The sequence below is a fragment of the Camelus bactrianus genome, chromosome 7 (genome assembly GCF_048773025.1).
Source record: "Camelus bactrianus isolate YW-2024 breed Bactrian camel chromosome 7, ASM4877302v1, whole genome shotgun sequence".
NCBI lineage: Eukaryota > Metazoa > Chordata > Mammalia > Artiodactyla > Camelidae > Camelus > Camelus bactrianus.
Window position 1 is genome coordinate 16,247,133 of NC_133545.1, and position 19,463 is coordinate 16,266,595.

A 19,463-nucleotide genomic window follows, 5' to 3' on the forward strand; every position below is an offset into this window, starting at 1 on the left:
TTTTTTTTGCAGAGTAGGTGGTGGTGGTGGTTATTAGGTACAGTGCTTTTAATGCAGCCTTGCAGACAGAAAAAAATATGTTTCTTAGCTTATAAATATTTCTTGCCTCCCCCAACTATTTCCACCCTTCTTGTGCTACATAAATTTATTTGTGTCATCCAGATGGTAAAACAAGCAAAATGTGTGCTCTTAATTTCTGGTCAGTTACAAGTTGATGCTGCCCCAGATGAATGGCTTTCTGCAAGTCTACATTAAGCCCAGGTCTACACGATGGCAAATCAGGGTTTTGACATTTTTTTATAAAAGGTCCAAATTGGCTCCTTTCCTTCATTACCAGTTCATTTCAAGGGGTTTATTTTTGAGTTCATAAGATGATATTTCTGAACATGATTCTTCATGTCAGTTTCCTACCCCAAATTTTATCACCTTTTATTAAATGCCAAACAGAAGGATAAAGTGAGGAGTTATGGTCCTAGAGCACCATGTAGACCTGTGGATAGAGATAAATTGTTAGAAGCAACGAGCTGAGATGCAGGTGCAGAATCAGAAGTCTAACACAGCACCACCACACTTATCATCTTTGGGTTAATTCATTTTTTTGGTATTCATAACAACCAAGCACAGAGCAATTCACTTCTCTCTGATTGTCCCAGTAAATTGGATGGACTGAGTATTAGCCATCGATCGATTGCTGCATGCTTGCATATTGCTATGACCTGAAAAATGAATAGCTGGCCAAACGATCAAGCATGTGGGGCTGGAAGAATGTGGCCTCAGCCCCAAATTTGATGCGCATTACATTTCTTGTCACAGGCATCACACACTTGGTGCAAAATGTTTACTGTACCTGTTTCTTTTGAACAGCTGTCTGAGGTTTGTCTTCTTGTACCTTCTTCTCATTTACCCCTTTCCCTTCTATTTTCTGTCCTACCTTTTCCTCTTTTACCTTTTTCTCTTGCATTTCCTTTTTTTTCTCTTCCAGCTGCTTCTTCAGTTTCTGCTCTTCTATCTTAGCTCTCTCTTCTGCCTCTGCCTTGGCCCTCTGCCTCTCCTCAGCTGCCCTCCTCTCTTCCTCCTTAATCCTCTCCCTCTCCTCAGCTGCCCTCCTCTCTTCCTCCTTAATCCTCTCCCTCTCCTCTGCTGCCCTCTTCTCTTCCTCCTTAATCCTCTCCCTCTCCTCTGCTGCCCTCCTCTCTTCCTCCTTAATCCTCTCCCTCTCCTCGGCCTCCTGTCTCTCTCTCTCTTGTGCAGCTGCCTTTTCTTCTGCTTCTACCCTTGCCTTCTCCTCTGCTATTTTTTGGTCTTGCTCAGCTTTGATTTTTTCTCTTTCTTCTGCTTCCAACCTGGCCCTCTCTGCCTCAGCCCTTTCCCTTGCTTCCTCTTCCATCTTCTCATTATGGGCAATCTCATCTGAGGCTTCCCCCCTCTCCTCCTCCACCTTAGGCTCCTCTGCACTCATCTGCCCATTTTTCAGTGGCACTACTGTCTCCTCTTGGGATTCTGCTGTTTTCTCTTTTACCACCACCTCTACCTGAGTTTCTTCACTGCTCACTGGCTTTGGCTTCTCTTCTTCCTCTTCCTCCTTTTCTTTCTCTTCTTTCTTTTTCTCTTCGGCATTCCCCCAGTCATTCTTCTGGTGGGACTTGGTGACTATTTCAGTTTCCTCAATCTCATATCTTTCTTGGCGACTTTCACTTTTTTCTTCCTTCTCTGCCGATTCATTTTCTGCCATGTTGTTTTGCATTCTTCTGCTTGGCAGCGACAAACTTGCATCTGTTACTGTTGGGTCAAACTCCTTCTGCCGCTCTAGTGCTTCCTGAAGGCGTTTTTGGCGTCTTTCCTCCCGCCGGGCCAGGCGCTCCAGGAGTGCAGCCTCCTCGTCACCCTCCACCTGAGTGTTTGTGGTGGCTGTCTTGACCTCCTCGTCGGGCACACTGAACAACAGAAACAACACCAAAGACAGCTTGCTGATTAGTCAGTCAGCTGGATTCAGGTACTGTGCCACACTGGAACTAGAGCAGAGATATGCATATGTACAGATTCCTACATATTTCCCCTTGGAGGTTACCGTATTAGTACGTGTCCCCTTGGAGGTTACCATATTAGACATGCCTGCCTGGCTTTCAACAGCATATGCAAATCTTTGCCCATGGTCTTTCTCTGGCCATGCAGGAGCCTACTCTATATACCAGAAATGCTTTGAGTATTAATGTCCCCTGGGCATTTTGCCCCAAGCAAAAATTAATGAGTATTAGTGTATAAATACCTCAGCTCTCCTCACCTTGGGAGTCAGAGTATTCTGAGGTGCCAGTCCCACACGGGATCTTGGGTTCCCCAGTGGAGTTAAGCTCCAGATACCCACAGTGGTAACTTGCTTGGTCATGAAACCTTGATCTGGTTGTCTTCCCTTCCCTGTCTCACTTGCCCACACTGCTACCAATTTTTCCTGGGATCACTTTACAGGCAAACTATTCATGCTCAGATCCTTGTTTCAGAATCTGATTCTCAGGGAACTCAAACTAAGATAAGGACTGAACTGAAAAAAATGAGTGAATTCCTCTTGTATCATATAGTGTTCTGACATGTCGCCAAGTCATCTGGAATTCTTGATCTGGATTGCTAGAACACAGAGGACGTTGAGAGGAAGGGAGTGTATGTTCCAGGGTGGAGATGCTCTACTCACGCTGATGACCCCCATGGTGGAGACACCTAACTGTCACCACGACTCATGCTCCTCCTTCCACAGTCACAGGGAAGTGACTGCCAGTCAAGGATTGGATTTCCTACCCTCCCCTCTTCCTTGCACCAAAGTAGGGACACTTGATCAGTAATTCCAATGAAATGTGAGCAGAAGTGAGATGTCCAGATGAAGACAAGTAATCAGCAGAGGTACTTCTGCTTTTTATTTTATTTTAAAATTGCTTTATTTTTATTATTAAATTCTCTTCCCTTTCTATCTCTGTCTGCTCCAAAAAAAAAAAAAACTCCAAAGCCCAAGGAGTTAACAGTCACAAGAGTAAAGAAGATAGTTCTGAATACTACTCAGCCATAAAAACTGACAACATAATGCCATTTGCAGCAACATGGATGCTCCTAGAGAATGTCACTCTAAGTGAAGTGAGACAGAAAGAGAAAGAAAAATACCATATGAGATCGCTCATATGTGGAATCTAAAAAAAAACATAAACAAAGACAAAAACAAAAAAAACCATAAATACAAAACAGAAATAGACTCATAGACATAGAATACAAACTTGTGGTTGCCAAGGAGGCGGAGGGTGGGAAGGGATAGATGGGATTTCAAAATTGTAGAACAGATAAACAAGATTATACTGTATAGCACAGAGAAACATACATAAGATCTTATGGTAGCTCACAGAGAAAAAAATGTGACAATGAATATATATATGTTCATACATAACTGAAAAATTGTGCTCTACACTGGAATTTGACACAACATTGTAAAATGATTATAAATCAATAAAAAATGTTAAAAAAAAAAAAAAAGAACATAGTTCTACCAGTCAGAAATACCCACACTGGACTGCTATGTGTTATTGCATCAAATTACTAAAATTGGGGACCCACTGTTAAAGCAATTGGTATTGCCCTAATTAATATATATATACCATCTACATTCTTTATCAAGATTTCAATGCATAAAGGGTCTCTTGCCCTCTTTTCTAGAGTAGACGAAGAAAAGTTAAATTTGATGTTTAGAAAAAAAGAAAAGAAAACCTCTAAAAACCAAATTGTAGCATGTCCATCACCGCACTCTCTATTGCGGGATACTGGACACTGCCCAAGCCAGGAGTGTTGGTCTTCAATGGCAGGAAACAATCAGTCATGTGATACCAGGACTGTGACCAGAGTTGGAAGAATATGTCTTGCAATGTTTAGAAACTCCATCAAATTTCATGCTTCATACCAAACTTGGCCCTTTTGAAGTTCAAGTTCACTTAATTTTGGAAAAACATATTTCACATTTAACAACAAGAAATGGCTGAGTGAAGGTTAGAATTTAAACTTTCTTGGCCTTAGCTGTTGCTGTTAAGACACTGTCCTCCATGAATTAGACACATAAGGATTAAATTTCTCTGAAAATGCAAATAGTTTAGAATTTAAGAGGAAAAGTCTATACATAAGGCATTGGGATCAACTGAATTCAGATAATTTTTAAGAGGTACCCCAAATTCCAAAATGCTAGCCAGCTTAAAGGACCCTTGAGTTAAGAACAAATGGACTCTACTGAACCTTTTTTTGCCTGTTTATAAATCATGACAGCAAGCATCAGGGGAGGTCAAGCACCAGTTACAGTTGTTTAGCCCCTAGGAGAAAGCTTACTCTTCTTGTGGCTAACTAATATGTCAGAGGTAAATCACGGGTTCCCAGATCTGAATATGTTCTGCTGAAAAAGAATTTTGTACTCAGTCAACATCATGAAATAATAAGAGTAAAATGTAAAAAAAAAAAAAAAAAAAGAAGAAGAGAAACACAAGTAGACGCAAGATCTTAAAAGCAAGAAAACTACAGGCCACTAGTAATTTTTTAAGGCATTGTTGATCACTCCCTAATAACGGATTCATGAAAGGCCTTAAAACGTCATTTTTTAAACTCTGTTTCTCATCCCCCTCAGCTCAGAAATAGAAAAGGCAGTGAAGACAATGGAGTCCTGCTCTGTAAGACTGATATCATCTTCCTAATAATCGCCAAAATTACTCTGTGCAAACACTGTGCATTTTACATATATTAGCATCTTAGCTAAATTTAACATTCATAAGAAAAAGGTATGACTTTTATTTCCATTTAACTGAAGAAACACAGTTAGTGAAGGGTCAAGTTGGGATTCAAAGGCAGGGAGTGAACCCCAGAGAACACACCTGCAACCTCTTTGCTATACTTCCTCCCTAATGAGAAGCTCCTTACCGAGGGACACGGTCTGTTTCTCCACCTAACCAGTAAGCTTCTGGACGGAATCATCCTGCCTGCCAGAATTTTCATGATGCTTTCAGAAACCCTCTGTATCTCCACTTAAATTCAGGTTAAAGAGGCCAGAACTCTTTCCCTTCAGAATTTTCTACATAGATTGAATTAAGGGGACTATCAAATACAATGCCCTCCCAACAACAGAAAATAAAACAAACTAAAACCAAACTCACACAAAACATCTTATATTGTGATTTCATTATATTTAACCAGCCCACAGTTTTAAAATAAAATTAATTTTTTTCTCCCTTTCACCTTCAAATAGCCTCATCTTTTCTACACCTTGGGGCATGTAAATGACATATACTAACTGTTAACATAATACACTATAGGACCTTGTATGTGTGAACTTGTAAAAGCCTTTTTGAAGAAGTTGAACCTATTAAGTGTTCTCAACTTTCCTAATGTCTGCTAGGGCCTGTATAGGAAAAAATGTAGTTGTGAATTCATAAGCTTGTTTGAATAATTACATTAAACAGGATTCTGCAACTTGCTGAATATTGTAGTGATCAGAGAATATTGATTTAGGCTGCATATCAGGAAAAAATAAGACATTTGCAATTCATGCCTACTTTAAAATTCAAGCATTAGCCGCTACTGGTAGGCACAGCGGAGTATTAAACTAATACATCTTCAGTTCAAAACAGATACTGTCTTAAAGAATGAATGTAAGTAGTTTTCCTTATTTAATGATATACCCATAATTTTAGCAAATTAAAAATTACTAGATTACAAAAGAAAATAAAATAGGTGTGTTTAGGGGATGGGATGGGGGAGAGAAAGGAGTTTTGGTGTCCTAATGTCTAAGTCACATTGACTGTCCAATCTGGTTAGTTGCCTAAAATGGTCACAAAAGAATCAAGCAAGCTAGAAAGACTGCAAAAGAGTTGAGTTGGGCTGAGAAGGGAATGCTTTGCCCAACCCGCTCCTCTTATCAGACAGGCTAAGAAGCAACTGAGAAATTCTCCCTTCCAAAGAGGACAGTACCTGTTCTGGGTATTGACCTCCACCTGGTCAGTCATCTGCCCCAAGGATTCTTCCTCTTGCTTCTGCCGCAGTCTTTCCTGGCGGGCGCGGCGGCGCCGTTCCCGGGCGGCCTCTTCCTCATCATCGTCGTTCCTCTGGTAGGCGATTCTGCAATATCACAAGGACAACCTCTTGAGCCTGCCAACTGCCCACCATCTTCACCAGCTTCTTGGCAGGATCAACCCTGAGTCCTTTCCTGAACTTGACTACTTACGAAACTACAGAGTTCCTTAAGGATGGTTCTGTTCCTTAAGTTTAGCTGACTAGTTTTCAAACTTTTAAGTATCTGAAAAGCATTCATCCAATAGCTACACAGGATAATTTACAATGATCAAACAATAGCTTAAACTGAAAAAATTTACACAAAAGCAGCTGCCTTTGGAGACTGTAGGTTAACATACTTAGACTTCTTTACTTAGCTGATGACTAGCACGTAAGATTTAGAAGCAGAAATCGAAAGCATTGAACTGAAAGTAATCAAAACACTTGTTAAAAAGATTTAACATGTTGTATGGATTATTTGTGGAGATGTTGTCACAAGGGTCAGAAAAGATCAAGTTAAGTTACCAAACCAGGACTTTGGCGTTAGTAAGCCAAATCACTAATTAAAATCCAGAGCAGGCTATCCTCTTTGCTTAGATTTAATTTTTTCCTTTTAGTTCCTTTTCACTGAAGAAAGGTGACAGGAGACCTCATAGTCAGTGCGGCGCCCTCCCTGCCCCCCTCTTTTGTTCTAAACCATAATTTGATGTCCCACCACCCACATGCTGGGCACATCATGGGAGCCCACAGGCGTGTATTTAGCCAGAAACCTAAAGGCTAAGGCAGGCTGAAGAGGCACAGAGTGTTCCACGTGCATATATGGTATTTAGCTTTCATAGTTTCATCTAAAGCAAAGGCCTGTTTAGGAAAATTATATAATCAATTTCACCATGTTAGATATGTTTCTCCTAATATTTATTCCCAAATGAAGACTCATTGCTGGGGAATCCAGATGCTCAGACTCAAGAGGAAATGGCCCACGTGGTTAACCTGGTTGCTTTGGAAGAGGACTGTGTACTGAGATACAGAGTGGTGAGAAGACACAGTAGTGCTGGCTGGCCTGATGGTTCAAGGGTTGGAATGGAGCTGCACTGTGCAGCAGATGGCTTTTCACATTGGCTAGTAAAGGTGCTTTTATTACAGTGAAACTTACATGTCCACAAATAGAAATCCAGATATGTAGCCGTTTCATGCTTATCTTTCTTCTATAATGACAAAGCTAAAATAATTTACAAATGAAAGAAAGCAAAACAGCAGAATCATATAATTTTTATTAGCGAAATGAACCTAATATGACTGTGATGGTTTGTTTGTTCCCATTAGATTTACAAACTCGGTATTTTGGGGGTTGAGATCCATTACTTCACTTCATCTGTTTCTGTCTTTTGACTTCAATAACGCAAATGCTATGAACTTTTTTTAACCTAGGTTTCTTACAAAAAACAAGGTGAACAATTCTCAGGGTTGATCGGTTTGTTCTTTGTTATTTCAGAAACTCTGACTTCATACTTAACTAAAATCTGCTAGTGTGTAATATTCAAATGCCAACATAAATAGAATGTCACTTAATAATTCTATAAAACTGACTGACTTATTTCCACAAATATGGAGAGAAGGGCAGTGTGATTCAGTTAAAGGACGACTAGGTTAGAACTCAGTTCTAGGTTTCTAGAACTGGTCTTTTACTAGTGTTCAGCCCTTTGATTAACCTGAGTTAAACTGCCTTGTCTGCCCGTGGGTAACAATCAAATGAAACCATGGCTATGTTGTGCTAAGGCATTCTACAGTGTAGTATTTTGTTTTATTAGGAAAGGGCAGCGGAGGAGCTGTGTGTGAGGAAAGATGAGTTCCATTTTAGACTTGTTGACTTAGAGGCGACAACATGACATGATTTGAATGTTCCTTTCTAATTTAATCACATTGTAGTTCACAGTCAAAAGCCCTTCCCAGTGGTTTGGCTTCAATTTTCAGATTCTTGGCCCAATATTCCTTTTGCTTATTTCTCACTAGACAGCTTTAACCGCAGCAGGGAGAATGCGTCCTTAATGACTGCTTCCCAAGTTAATCAAACAGAAAGTCTTAATTTGCTCTTCTACATCTCTGGATCAGCCATGAGGTCTTGGTTATTACTTGAGGCCTTCATTTTCCAAGGCAAGTAAGAGACATAAAAGCTCCATATGGGACACCTTATGTCAAAAACAAAACTCTCCCCTCTCCTAAATGGAGTCTCATTTGAAGCCATTAATTTCCCACCATACTCGAACAATTTGAGATGTTACTGTCTTCCTCCTCCCACCTGCACAACGTGCTTCACGGTGGACGCTGTTTGCTTTTAGCTCTGGCGTGACCTAGATTTGCCAGTGGTCTAGGTCAGGTCACACTCAATCTTCTTTCATCTTAGATTTCTCAGTAGAGGAGTGGCCTTGAACAACCAGATGGTTTCCACTTTCTCTCCTAACTCTTCTTGCTTAAAATTTACAACGACTTTCCATGGATAGCCTCTTGCCTGGGATACACAGTCGCCTGAGAGAGATTTTTGAGGCTATTGACAAACAAACATGTTAAAATTGTTTTCAAAGTTAAAAACTAAAAAGGAGCCAAAATGGTTCCATGGTATTTCGAATCCGAACATACCCAGTTGCTGGCTCAATAACGTATCAGTTGACTTCATAAGTGAAATTGTGTCCACGCCAAATGACTTGATATGTGTGGAAATTCTTCAAATGGGAGCCTCCCTACACCAGCCCAAGAGTACAGGGCAGACAGTGGGTGCTTAGCTTACAGGTCTGTCCCGCAGCATGAACCCTTCCTACTACTACCAGAGGTTATTTTTCTTTCAAATTCGAAGAACTTAACTGTCAAATTTTTTTGTTTCTAAAAGTTACATACACTTTTTATTTTCTTAAACTAGACATCACAAAATGTAAAAATCAGGTCCCTGATTACAGCACTCAGATAGGAAAATGAATAATCCCTGATGTATTTTACCAGACCTTTTCCTATCCACAGATATTTTGATTTTTAACAAAATGGTATCATGTTCTGTATATGATTTTAGAAATAGTTTTTTAAATTTACCTTATTCATGCCTATTTTAACACATCAGCAAAATATAACTTTCAACAGCAACATGGTATTCTATAAAATAGATGTACATAGTAATGATATGGAGGGACTATTATCTATTTACTCAGTTTTCTACTGATGGGCAGGTAAGATTTTTCCAACTTTATATTCTTATAAACAATACTGCAAAGGACATCATTATAGATATACTTTTACCACTTGTTCAATGATTTACCCAGGAAAAAATTCTCAAAAGCTAGAATTTCTGAGTTTAAGCGTATGCTCATTTAAAAGCTTTTGATGCACAAGGACAAATAGCCTTCCAAAAAGGTACATAACACCAGCAACGCCTGTCAGTGCTAATTTCACCATAAGACGAATTTATCCAAAGAGACAGATGAGAACACAGCATCCTTAATACGTCCACATGATAACACAACTCTGCTTTATGCTTCAGTTAAAGGCAAAATGTTAACATTTCTAATTTTCCACACGCCAGATTTAAATGTATTTGGAATGCTGCTGACTAGTAAAAATCATACCTAACCACCCACTGGATTGTAATAAAAACATAACAACCCATTTGTTGTTTCTGTGAAACGTCACCAGACGCCAGCATTAACTGGTCTACCGTATTGTACGCCGCAAAGACAACTGATGTTCCCAGATGATTCAGAGGCAGCGTAGGACTCAAAGTTCCTCTGAATCACCTGAGAAAGATTAAACTATGTTTATTAGAGCTCTAATCAAGTGAGTTTTATTTAAAAACAAGTAACCACAAACGATACGTAAAGCACCTCATTTAATAAAATGCTCAATTGACCAGAATCCACGACTTTCCCACCCATGCTGGGTGAAGACAGGCTTACTCTGGAGTAGTATGCTTTGTTTCTGGGTAACTGCCTTTGCTCTCCTCTTGGACAACACCTGAAGTAAGGTACGATTGATCCTTCTGCAGGAAGGCCAGTGTTTCTGGCAGCTAAATGGCTCATGAGATATTTGGGAGAGAGATGATCTTGTGCGTGTGTGGATGTGTGTGCATGAATAAATGTTGAACAATCTTAGAAGTCCATTATAATAACATGATGCTATTTGATTGTCAGTGGTATGAAAAAAACAGAGAGAACTGGCTTGTCTTCCATTCCCAGAACCACTGGTTAAAGATGCTGGTGTTATATTATAAGAAAAAACAGATCTATGCAATGGGAAAACTTCCTTGGAATGCTGTGGCTTTCACACCAAAGATGTTTTAAGTATTTACCACCAGACCTCTACTGCCTCAATATATTCAAGTAACACGGTAATCATGTTACATGCTGTGCCTTTTAGATAGTTCAAATAAATAAAAGTATTGCAGACATGGCAAATAATGAAACCACTGATGACTCAGTGTCTTTATATTTGGATGGGCCAGGGTTTGAATGTCCTTAGATGAGAGGAAGTGGCTGAGGCTTCCATACAAGGCACAGGAGCAAGGCACTAGTTGTCATCTTGCCTCAGTGTCCCCCTCACCCCATCTTCTCCAACAAATATTTCTCCAGACTTGCACAACATTGGCAAAACTCTTCTTATAATTTCATCTACAGTATAGAGTTTTGGCTTTTTTTTTTTAACTCCGTGTTCTCCATAGTTTGAAGAATGTTACTCACATCTCCTTTAATTTCATCTTTTTTCCCCCCCTATTTTGATATTTTCTGACTTGAGAGTTTTCAAGTAAACATACTGGCAATAACATTTTATTAACAGGACAAGATCTCTTATCAGGAAACCATGTTTACAAATAGAATAAGGAAAAGTAAAAACCACTTTTATGAGGAGGCTGATTTTATTACAAGTTAGAGAGTGCTGAAGAAAAGATTTAATTTTCTATATCTTATAGCAGTGGTTACTAACATTATAAGAATGTGGATCCTTTTAAAATATCAAGAAAAATTAAAATATCATGACAATTGCTTATACTTTTGTTATGTATTAAAAATGTTTTATGAAGTGTCTATAAATTCAACACTGCATAAAAAGGAATCTGTATCTTATAAACCACTGCATTTATACGTATCTGAAGAACAGCTGAAACAGTTACTTATTAGCCCACAAAAATTACTTGGTATGGATATGAATTTGGGACTCTCTTCCAGCAACTTCAGCACTCAAGAACCACTGGCATGTAGAAAGAGATGGCCAGAGTGCCACTGAACAGACTTTGAATTGGCCCCTTCAAACCCTTTAGCATCCTTTAACATTCCTCGTGTTTGGTAAGTGCACACACACATGTACAGACACACATGCAGACCCACAATTTAAGTGAGGAAACCCTTGGAGAAAATAAAAGGCTCAAGGCACTAAAATGAGGCTTATGTACAAAAACTTAAAGAGATTCCCATTCAGATCAAAGTTTCCAAGTCTCCCTGTTTTCCTTAATTGATTCTGCCACATTCCTATATGTTAAAAAGAGAATGCTGCACCTAAAATTCCAGCAGAACAAATAAATTTGCTGCCTGAAAGAAGGAATCCTACCAGCAGTTCTTTATCTGTGAATTCACAGTCATTTGTAGGCCAGTAGACACTTAGTTGAACCCTAAGATCAGCTTTCATCTCCCTGCCTCCTCCTGTACCTCTGCTTTCGTGTAAGGTGTCATTTGAGAGAAGGTGGTGCTGATTGAAGAAGATTCCAGGTTGTAACTGAGACACTCAATCCCAAACATGATCTTGCCTCCACTTTCTGCTGCTGTACACTCCCCACGCAGGCTCAGGAGGAAGACTGCCTGGGGTTCACAGCTGCAAAGGACAACTTCTTAGTCAATTACATTTCTTTGATTTCCATCGTTCTTGGTTCTGCCAATGTTGTCTTAACCTGGGTCTTAATATGGAATCCCACTTAAGAGTTAAAAACTTCACATGGGCTGAAAATGTGCTTATCAAGGAGGCAAAATGATTCATACAGACTCACAGTATTGTTTTTCATGTACCAAAAAACCCCAGTGATTTTCTTTCATAATATGAAATGCAAGCAGATTCTCCAAACATATCCAGTTAGCTCTGTGAATTGCTCAAATGCACTTAGCAAAATTTCAGGCAATGCTGTGATCAAGAGGGAAAATCTTGAGCTACTGAAATGAGTCATATTTGCTTTGCAGATTTATTGTATATTTGAAAGTTAAAAGAGGCGTCTAGATTCATTCCAGGCTCTTAAATATGATTTTGTTTACATGTGGAGTCTGTAAAATATTGTGGTTTCATTTAAGGCACATAAAGTCCAATTCTGAATGTTTTTCCTTTGGATTCCTTTAAAAGAAAGGCATTAAAAATTATAATGGAGAAAAAAGTAAAATTATTTTCAAGTCAGAAAATGTTTAGAAATGGATTAATAGCCACTAGTAAATTAGCCTGTTAGTAATTAATATGGGATAGAATGAAAGAAAGCTCCCCTGATTTAGAATACATACACACACACACACACACACACACAGACACACACACACACACACAGACATATTTTTTTTTTATTTTCTGGTAGAGAAGGAAGGTAAAAACCTTTTGAATTTCACCGTAGGACTCACTGCTATATCAGGGATGTGCCTCTTGTGAGGATGCAGGCATGCAAAGGGATACATTACTCTGAAGAAACTAACCCAGGACGAGAGGTATGTCCTACCTCATCTATTCCTCCTTCTCCCACCCCATCTCCTCATGCACACACACATTTGAGAATTACTAATGTTTGCATAGCAGCCATACGTTTTGGTTCTCTGTTGTAAGACACTGCGTGCTTACACATTTCAGTGTTCTTATATATGTTGTCACCACAAGTTATCACCACCAGCCTACCATCTGCTTTACATAATGGTGACATCCCATAATCACATGAATTTCTATAACCACAAATCATGATGGGGAAACACGTGCTGCAGAGCACAGCAGAAGGAAACGACATGAGGCCTTGCCTCCACAACTCTCGCGAAGTTTGGTTCTTAGCATCATTATGACTGTGACATCCTGTCAAACAAATAGATCAGGTCTGATTGATCACATATGGTTAGAAAGAACCCAGGGAGTACAGTGAGTTCTGATTCTGACTCAGGGTTGTAGAGCTAACTAAGGGTTTATGGGAACACAGGTCTCAGAATGGTCCTCCCCTGGGGCAGGCAGATCCCTAGTTTAGAGACTGACTTCTGAATTGATACATAGTCACAGGAAGTTTAAAAAATTCTAATTGTTTGGGGGTCAATATTTTAAATTAAAAAGATGTTTAGCATGAAATATACTATACCTATAAGTGAGTGTGTAGTACACGACCACTTAAAAGGACAGTGAAGCAAACACACATGTACTATTAGCCAGCCTAAACAGCACAGCACCTTGGAGATCATTACGTGCCCTTCTTCAAGACCATCCCTATCTCTTTTTAAACGCTTCCAAACACTCTCTAAGCTGAATTTTTGACTATTTTAACTATCCTAATGCCTTTCTTTGTAATTTTACCTCCAAGGGATGCATCCCTAAACAATTCTTTTTTTTTTTTTAGTTTGCCTTCTTAGAACTTTACATAACCATACAATATGCATTCTGTGATTAGTTCTTTTCACACAGTGTTATGCTTCTGTGATTCATCTGTGTTTGTATGAATAGCTGTAGTTTATAATGACAGAAGAGACACAGAGTTTCCCAAACATTTCCTGAGATTATAGTTTGGATGGGATAAATGTCTAACTTTTTATTCAACTGGTGCTATTTTCTTTTTAAACGTCCATCATAGATGGTTGGTGATACTCAGTAGAAATAAAAATGAATAGGATCTGGATTTACTTTCTTATTGAATTGCTTTTTTTCCCCCCACATTTATTTTTTAAAGGAACAATGTATCTGTCAAACCTGTTAAATCCAGATTTTAGAGGGATCATTCCATGGCAGTTTCCTGAGATAAATGAAAATCTATTTATTCTGTTACAAACAGGACTGAATTTGTGCCACTCCCACTGTCCCACCCAGCTTGCTTAAAAACAGCAGGCTTGGTCAGATACAAACAGTTCACTTCTTAATTTATGAATGTTTAAGATCCAGCTGTTATAAAATGTGGCTGAAGACAGGATAAACCCAATTATTACCTGTGTTTTCATAAACATGACCGTTTCTTCATTCCCAACCTAGGATTCTTTGTCTAATAAAAATCTTAAATAAAATATGATCATTAATAAACTTGGGCTTTTAAAAATTTTGTCAATCAAAAGTAAAATCTGATTTGGGGCTGTTTTCTTGACTGTTGTATCTATTACAGAACAGCCTTGCTTTAATGTGCATCGTAGATGTGGACAATAAACCTTGGGCTTAAGTAAATTTTCTCAGGTAAAACATGATAAAACAATTCATCAAACCCAGGTGTCTATGACTGTCAAGGTTACATTTTGCCAGTTCTTTTTCTTGCATGTAGGTCTGAACGTGGATATACAAGTGACGAAAAAACTGCCTCAGAGCAGGATGCTGGGAAACCCCCCTATTTCCACTGGCCGATTTGGATGCAACTGCATCTGACCACAGATATATAAACAAGCAGATTCTTTTCATAGTCAAAGACTTCATCTCCTAGAAACAAAAGTTTCCGTTTCCATCTTCAAATGTAAAAATATAAACTTGTTTTAGATGAGTCTTATATTTAGTGTGATCTAGAAATTCAAATCTTACCCCCAAACTTGAAATACTTTGTGATGCAGTACAAAGGTCCATAATTTCACATGGTAGAGCTTTGAAATATGGTACCACTATCACATTGCTAAATATTGGACAAAAGAAACAAAGGGATTGGGAAAACAAAAACAAGATGTTCTTAAGCGGAGATTATGAACCTGTGACTAATTAGAGGGAGTTCCTGTAAGGGTAAAGCGGTATTCCAGACATGCCGACGGAAATGGTACATGGCATGTGGGTACCACTAAGTGAAGTCACATGTCCTGTGTCAGCTGAGAGGATTCTCAGCATCCTCTCTATACAGGCAGTGCTTAATGCAGGGGAATTTATGGGTAATGGATTTTCATAACAGGCCTTTTATGATCTCCTCCCCCCAAAGTGCCCTCTGGAGCTTTCCTGCTTCCACTCTCATTTTTCTTAATTGGAAAAAGATTTAGTATTCATTTCCTCTTTCCCGGTGCTCTCTTGGCTCCATTTCCATTGGGGTAGCACAACCTCCCATCCTTCCCCCCACCTTTTGTCTTTGCTTTCTTCCTCAGAAACAAAAAGCTCAACTATACTGATAGACGTGACACTGGAGCATTGTTTCTAGCAACTCTGAAGAATGAGGTGACTTATTCTAACAAGAAAACATATTTTGGGGTGATTACTGCCTCCCCAACTCCAGATGTATTACACAAACTTGCCTAATGTCCAGCTGGCTAAATAGCTCCCCTGCATATGCTAGAACTGCAGTCTTGTTTACAAGTGGTAAGCAAACAGACAGGCAAATCATGAGTAGAGACAGGAAATGGAAAATGAAAGGCCAAACCCTGGAAGTTTGGACCTGTGCAAAGGACATCTATTCTTGTAGGGGACTTGGGAGCCAATGACTACTAATGGGTCCAACCTCCCTACTGTTGGGAGAAGAAGTCAATGAGTCTGCTCTGCACTTGGCAGATCGTCTTCCTGAGTCAACAGAAGCCTTGCCGCAGATGGGTCCTGCTCCATGTGGTGGGAGTTAAGCAGACGCCTAACTGCTGTGATTTGGTAAAGAGCCGGCATAACCAAAGCAAACCGAATAAAAAACTTCTTCCACGGTTAGAGTTAAAAGAAGACCCTATATACATGTGAATATTTAAACAGATAGAGTAATATTACATAACTAAGCTCCTACATTTGTGTGTGTGTGTGTGTTAACTGAAGAATCACCAACAGCTCAAGAATCCGTCCGGGCTCCGAGAGAGGGACACAAGGGCATTAGAGACATTCCTGGGTACTTAAATTGCTTGAGGGTACCTGTCCTACACCAGCAGATTTATATCCCATCAACAGAATATTAACCAACAAGGCTTATGCCATCTCCTGACTAGATACCAACGTAATCACTAGTTCCTTAAAACTGTTACTTAGTACAGGAGGCACTGCTTTAGTAGGGGAGATAACCGACTTACTCTAAAAGCATTTTTTTTTCTAATTACATATAACAAAGTTACAGCATTGGTACTGGTTTATAGGTCTCTAATCTTGTCTATATTCCTCTACAACCAAACCACTGATCCATGTGGAACATAGACTTTGAGGGGAGGACAGTTAAAAACAAGTGGGACATCAGAGTGGTGGGCTCTGAGTAGCCTAGATTCTGAGGAGGAGATGGTGGGCGATGTGCTGGATATGAGTGTGGTGTCTTAACTTGCAGCATTGGGATGCTGGTTGGTAATGCTGCTCTAACATGCAAACTGACACCTAGGTGACTGGAATTAATGCATCCATCCAACACACATTTACTGAGCATTTACTCTATTCAAGTCATTGAGGGTGGAAACTAAGATGAATTAAAATCCTCAGAAGAGTTTATAATCTGGTAGGGAAGCTAAGACATGTGTAAGAACATGATAGTAGACAGAAAGCAGTAAATATCATAGGAGACATTGATAAAGTGATCTACAGTTTAAAGGAAGAAGAAGACAGTTCCAGCTAAGCAATCAGAGATGGCTTCATGGAGAAACCGGTATTTGAGCTAGATCTTTAGGACTGGGGCTGGGAGGACAGAAGAGGCTCTTTCCACCTACAGAGAGCTCAAATAGCAAGGCTGCAGAGTCAGGAAATATGGACACGAGAAAGCAAACAATCCAGTCTGGCCAGGGCTTGGAGTACACGAAGGGTATTAGCAAGGCTCCAGTTGTGCTTGGCACATGCAGGAGGACAGCTTCCAATAACTGGAAGAGTAAACCGACCGTTTTACAGAGCTTAAGGAGGGAGGCTCCTTGCATGGCGGTGGCCCTACAGAAGCACGCAGGGAGGATTTTCTAGTTTCAGTCTCCACTCCAGGTGTTCCATTTCACTCTGCAGCTTTCCCAAGAAATAAAGGGCCAGCAACCCAATATCAAAGGCTCCACAAATCTGAGCTGCAAGAGGAGACTTCAGTTCAGCAACTTCTACAATTGTTTAGAACAGAAGCACTGTGGAGGATCCTGCAAAAGCAATAAGCTATGACTTCCAATTTTTCAGAATGGCATTTATGTCTTTTTTCATTCTGGCTACCTCTCGTACTTCCTGTGCCCACATAGAGGTAAATCAAACTTCCACTTATTCTGCTTGTTAATCAGATCCCAGGTGAAATCCACCACGGTGGCAAGATATTAAAACCATAGAATAATTAAACTAGAAGGAATTTTGGAGGTTATTTTCAATCCATACTGTACATTGTATACATGATAACCTGGGGTTGAAAAGGTGAAGTGACTCACACAACCAATTACTAAATCAGGACTAGACCTGGGTCTTTAGTCCCCATACTGGTTTTCTTTCTAACCTATGACTCTGTATGAGTGTTCTGTAGATTAACAAATAGCTTCAGTCATCTAAGCCAGGGACTGGCGAACTGTGGTGCAAGGGCCAGATCTGGCCCACATTCTACTGTTGTAAATAAAGTTTTATTGGAACATAGTCATTCTCGGATTGTCTATGACTGCTTTCACACTTCAGTGCCAGAGCTGAGTAATGTTGACAGAGAGTGTATTTCCCACGAATTTGAAAATATATACCATCTTTACAAAAACAGTTTGCAGATCCTTGATCTAAGCCAATGGTCTTGAAATTTTTTCTCTTTCCTCTTCTCCAGTTTTACCTAGAGGGCTCTTCTCTATCCCTCAAAGCTGGCACATATCTATATGAGGTCTTACCAGACATAATGGCAGTCAACTGGGAGGAACTCTTTCCCTCCTGTGAAATCTTTGCTGTTGTTCCAGATATTTGTCAATATAGCCTTGTTGTTATTTGTGTGTCATCTTATTTCTCACGTTATGTTACATTTGTTGAAAGCAAGAGTCAAGTTTTATACATATTTGTAGCTCTCCTCCCCAATGTTCTTGCATAAAGTAGGTATTATTAAGTATTTTTAGTAATGAATTCAAGAAAGGCATATGGCATAAGACACTGAGCAATGGTAATTATGAAGGCTAATTAAGGATGATGAAGGCTAATTCCATTCCCTAAAGATGAAATGAATTGCCTAAGTTCGTATGGATTTATCTGAATCAGATACGGAAAGGACAGATAGGCCAACATGAAGCCACTTAAAAGCTTTAGTGTCACATTCAGTACAACAATGTTTTCCAAAAGGATGGATCAATGAAATGTGACTCAGTTTCATGAATAAGGAAAGGCCAACAATTCTATCCTAGGCTTTTGAATACTTACTGAGAAAATGAAGTTCAAAGTTATTAGAGATTTATCAATGGGAGAAGCTACCCTGTAAAGGATGTCCCAAAGACACATGCTTGTGCACACACATACTCATCCAGAAGCTTTGTGAGTCACCAACAAGGCAGGCACTTCACACTGGCTGTGAAAATGAACCAGGAAACCTGGCTGTGTCCCCGGCCATACTGCCTGGGCCAGGGGACTTGCTCTCTGATCATGAGATCCAGAAGCTGAAGCCTGATCATTCACCATGGGAAGAAGGGATCTCTCAGATTTGAACTTCAGCACCATGAAGTGATGGAACAGAGCCATATTAAACCAACCTGGGAGTGCTAGTGGCAGCTTCAAGGCTATGCTTGGAGACAGAAGAGGATTAGCAAAAAAATACAGCAGGCAGAGCCCCAACACTTCACATGCCTCTCAATTCCTTCCCGCCAGAAGTCAAAGCCATCTTGCCAGTGTCTGTGTGGGTAGGTACCTGGGGAATTTAGCTCACTGGCCAAAAACGCCAAAGTTTTAATGCATTTATTGTAAATTTGTTTCTCATTTAAACGCTATTTTCCCTGTGGATGGCATTATGTTGTAACTACATACAGAAAGTCCCCTTGGGTTTAGAGCTGGAAAATGTATGTTTTCCTGGTTAAGAAGAACCAAATGGCTGTAGACAGGAAAGATATTTGACTTTTGAATACAGTCAGTAATAAGGGGCTAAAGTCAAGCTGAGTCGACTGTGTTTTCTATACTGTTAGTGGATCCTGGCCTGCTTCAAGAGCTCTTGTCCAGTGACTGTGTGCACACGCACACTTGCCATCTGCCTGTCTCTGTTCCTGTCACATGCTTGGCCTCATCGTGCCTCATGAGCAGAGCAGAAACTCTTTGTTTTCCTCTTACTCTGGTGCATGCCTCTCCCCACCATAACTTCCTCCTCCCGGGTCATCTTCCCTTATAACATCCTTATAACTCTCCGTAGTCTCTCCCCT

At 39.8% G+C, this 19,463-nt stretch overlaps 1 protein-coding gene across 11 annotated transcripts in view; it reads right to left on the reverse strand.

Moving 5' to 3' along the window:
• The window catches only part of CALD1 (caldesmon 1), a 172,461-nt gene that overhangs the window by 29,987 nt on the left and 123,011 nt on the right, over positions 1 to 19,463 (reverse strand). For 7 of the 11 annotated variants that reach the window (XM_074366988.1, XM_074366981.1, XM_074366982.1 and 4 more), the window contains 2 exons: positions 5,974 to 6,120; positions 848 to 1,934 (listed from right to left, as the gene is read on the reverse strand). In XM_074366988.1, coding sequence (XP_074223089.1) covers positions 848 to 1,934; positions 5,974 to 6,120 — 1,234 coding nt within the window. The remainder of the gene's footprint in view (positions 1 to 847; positions 1,935 to 5,973; positions 6,121 to 19,463) is intronic. The other 4 variants (XM_074366986.1, XM_074366985.1, XM_074366984.1 and 1 more) reach the window with 1 other exon arrangement.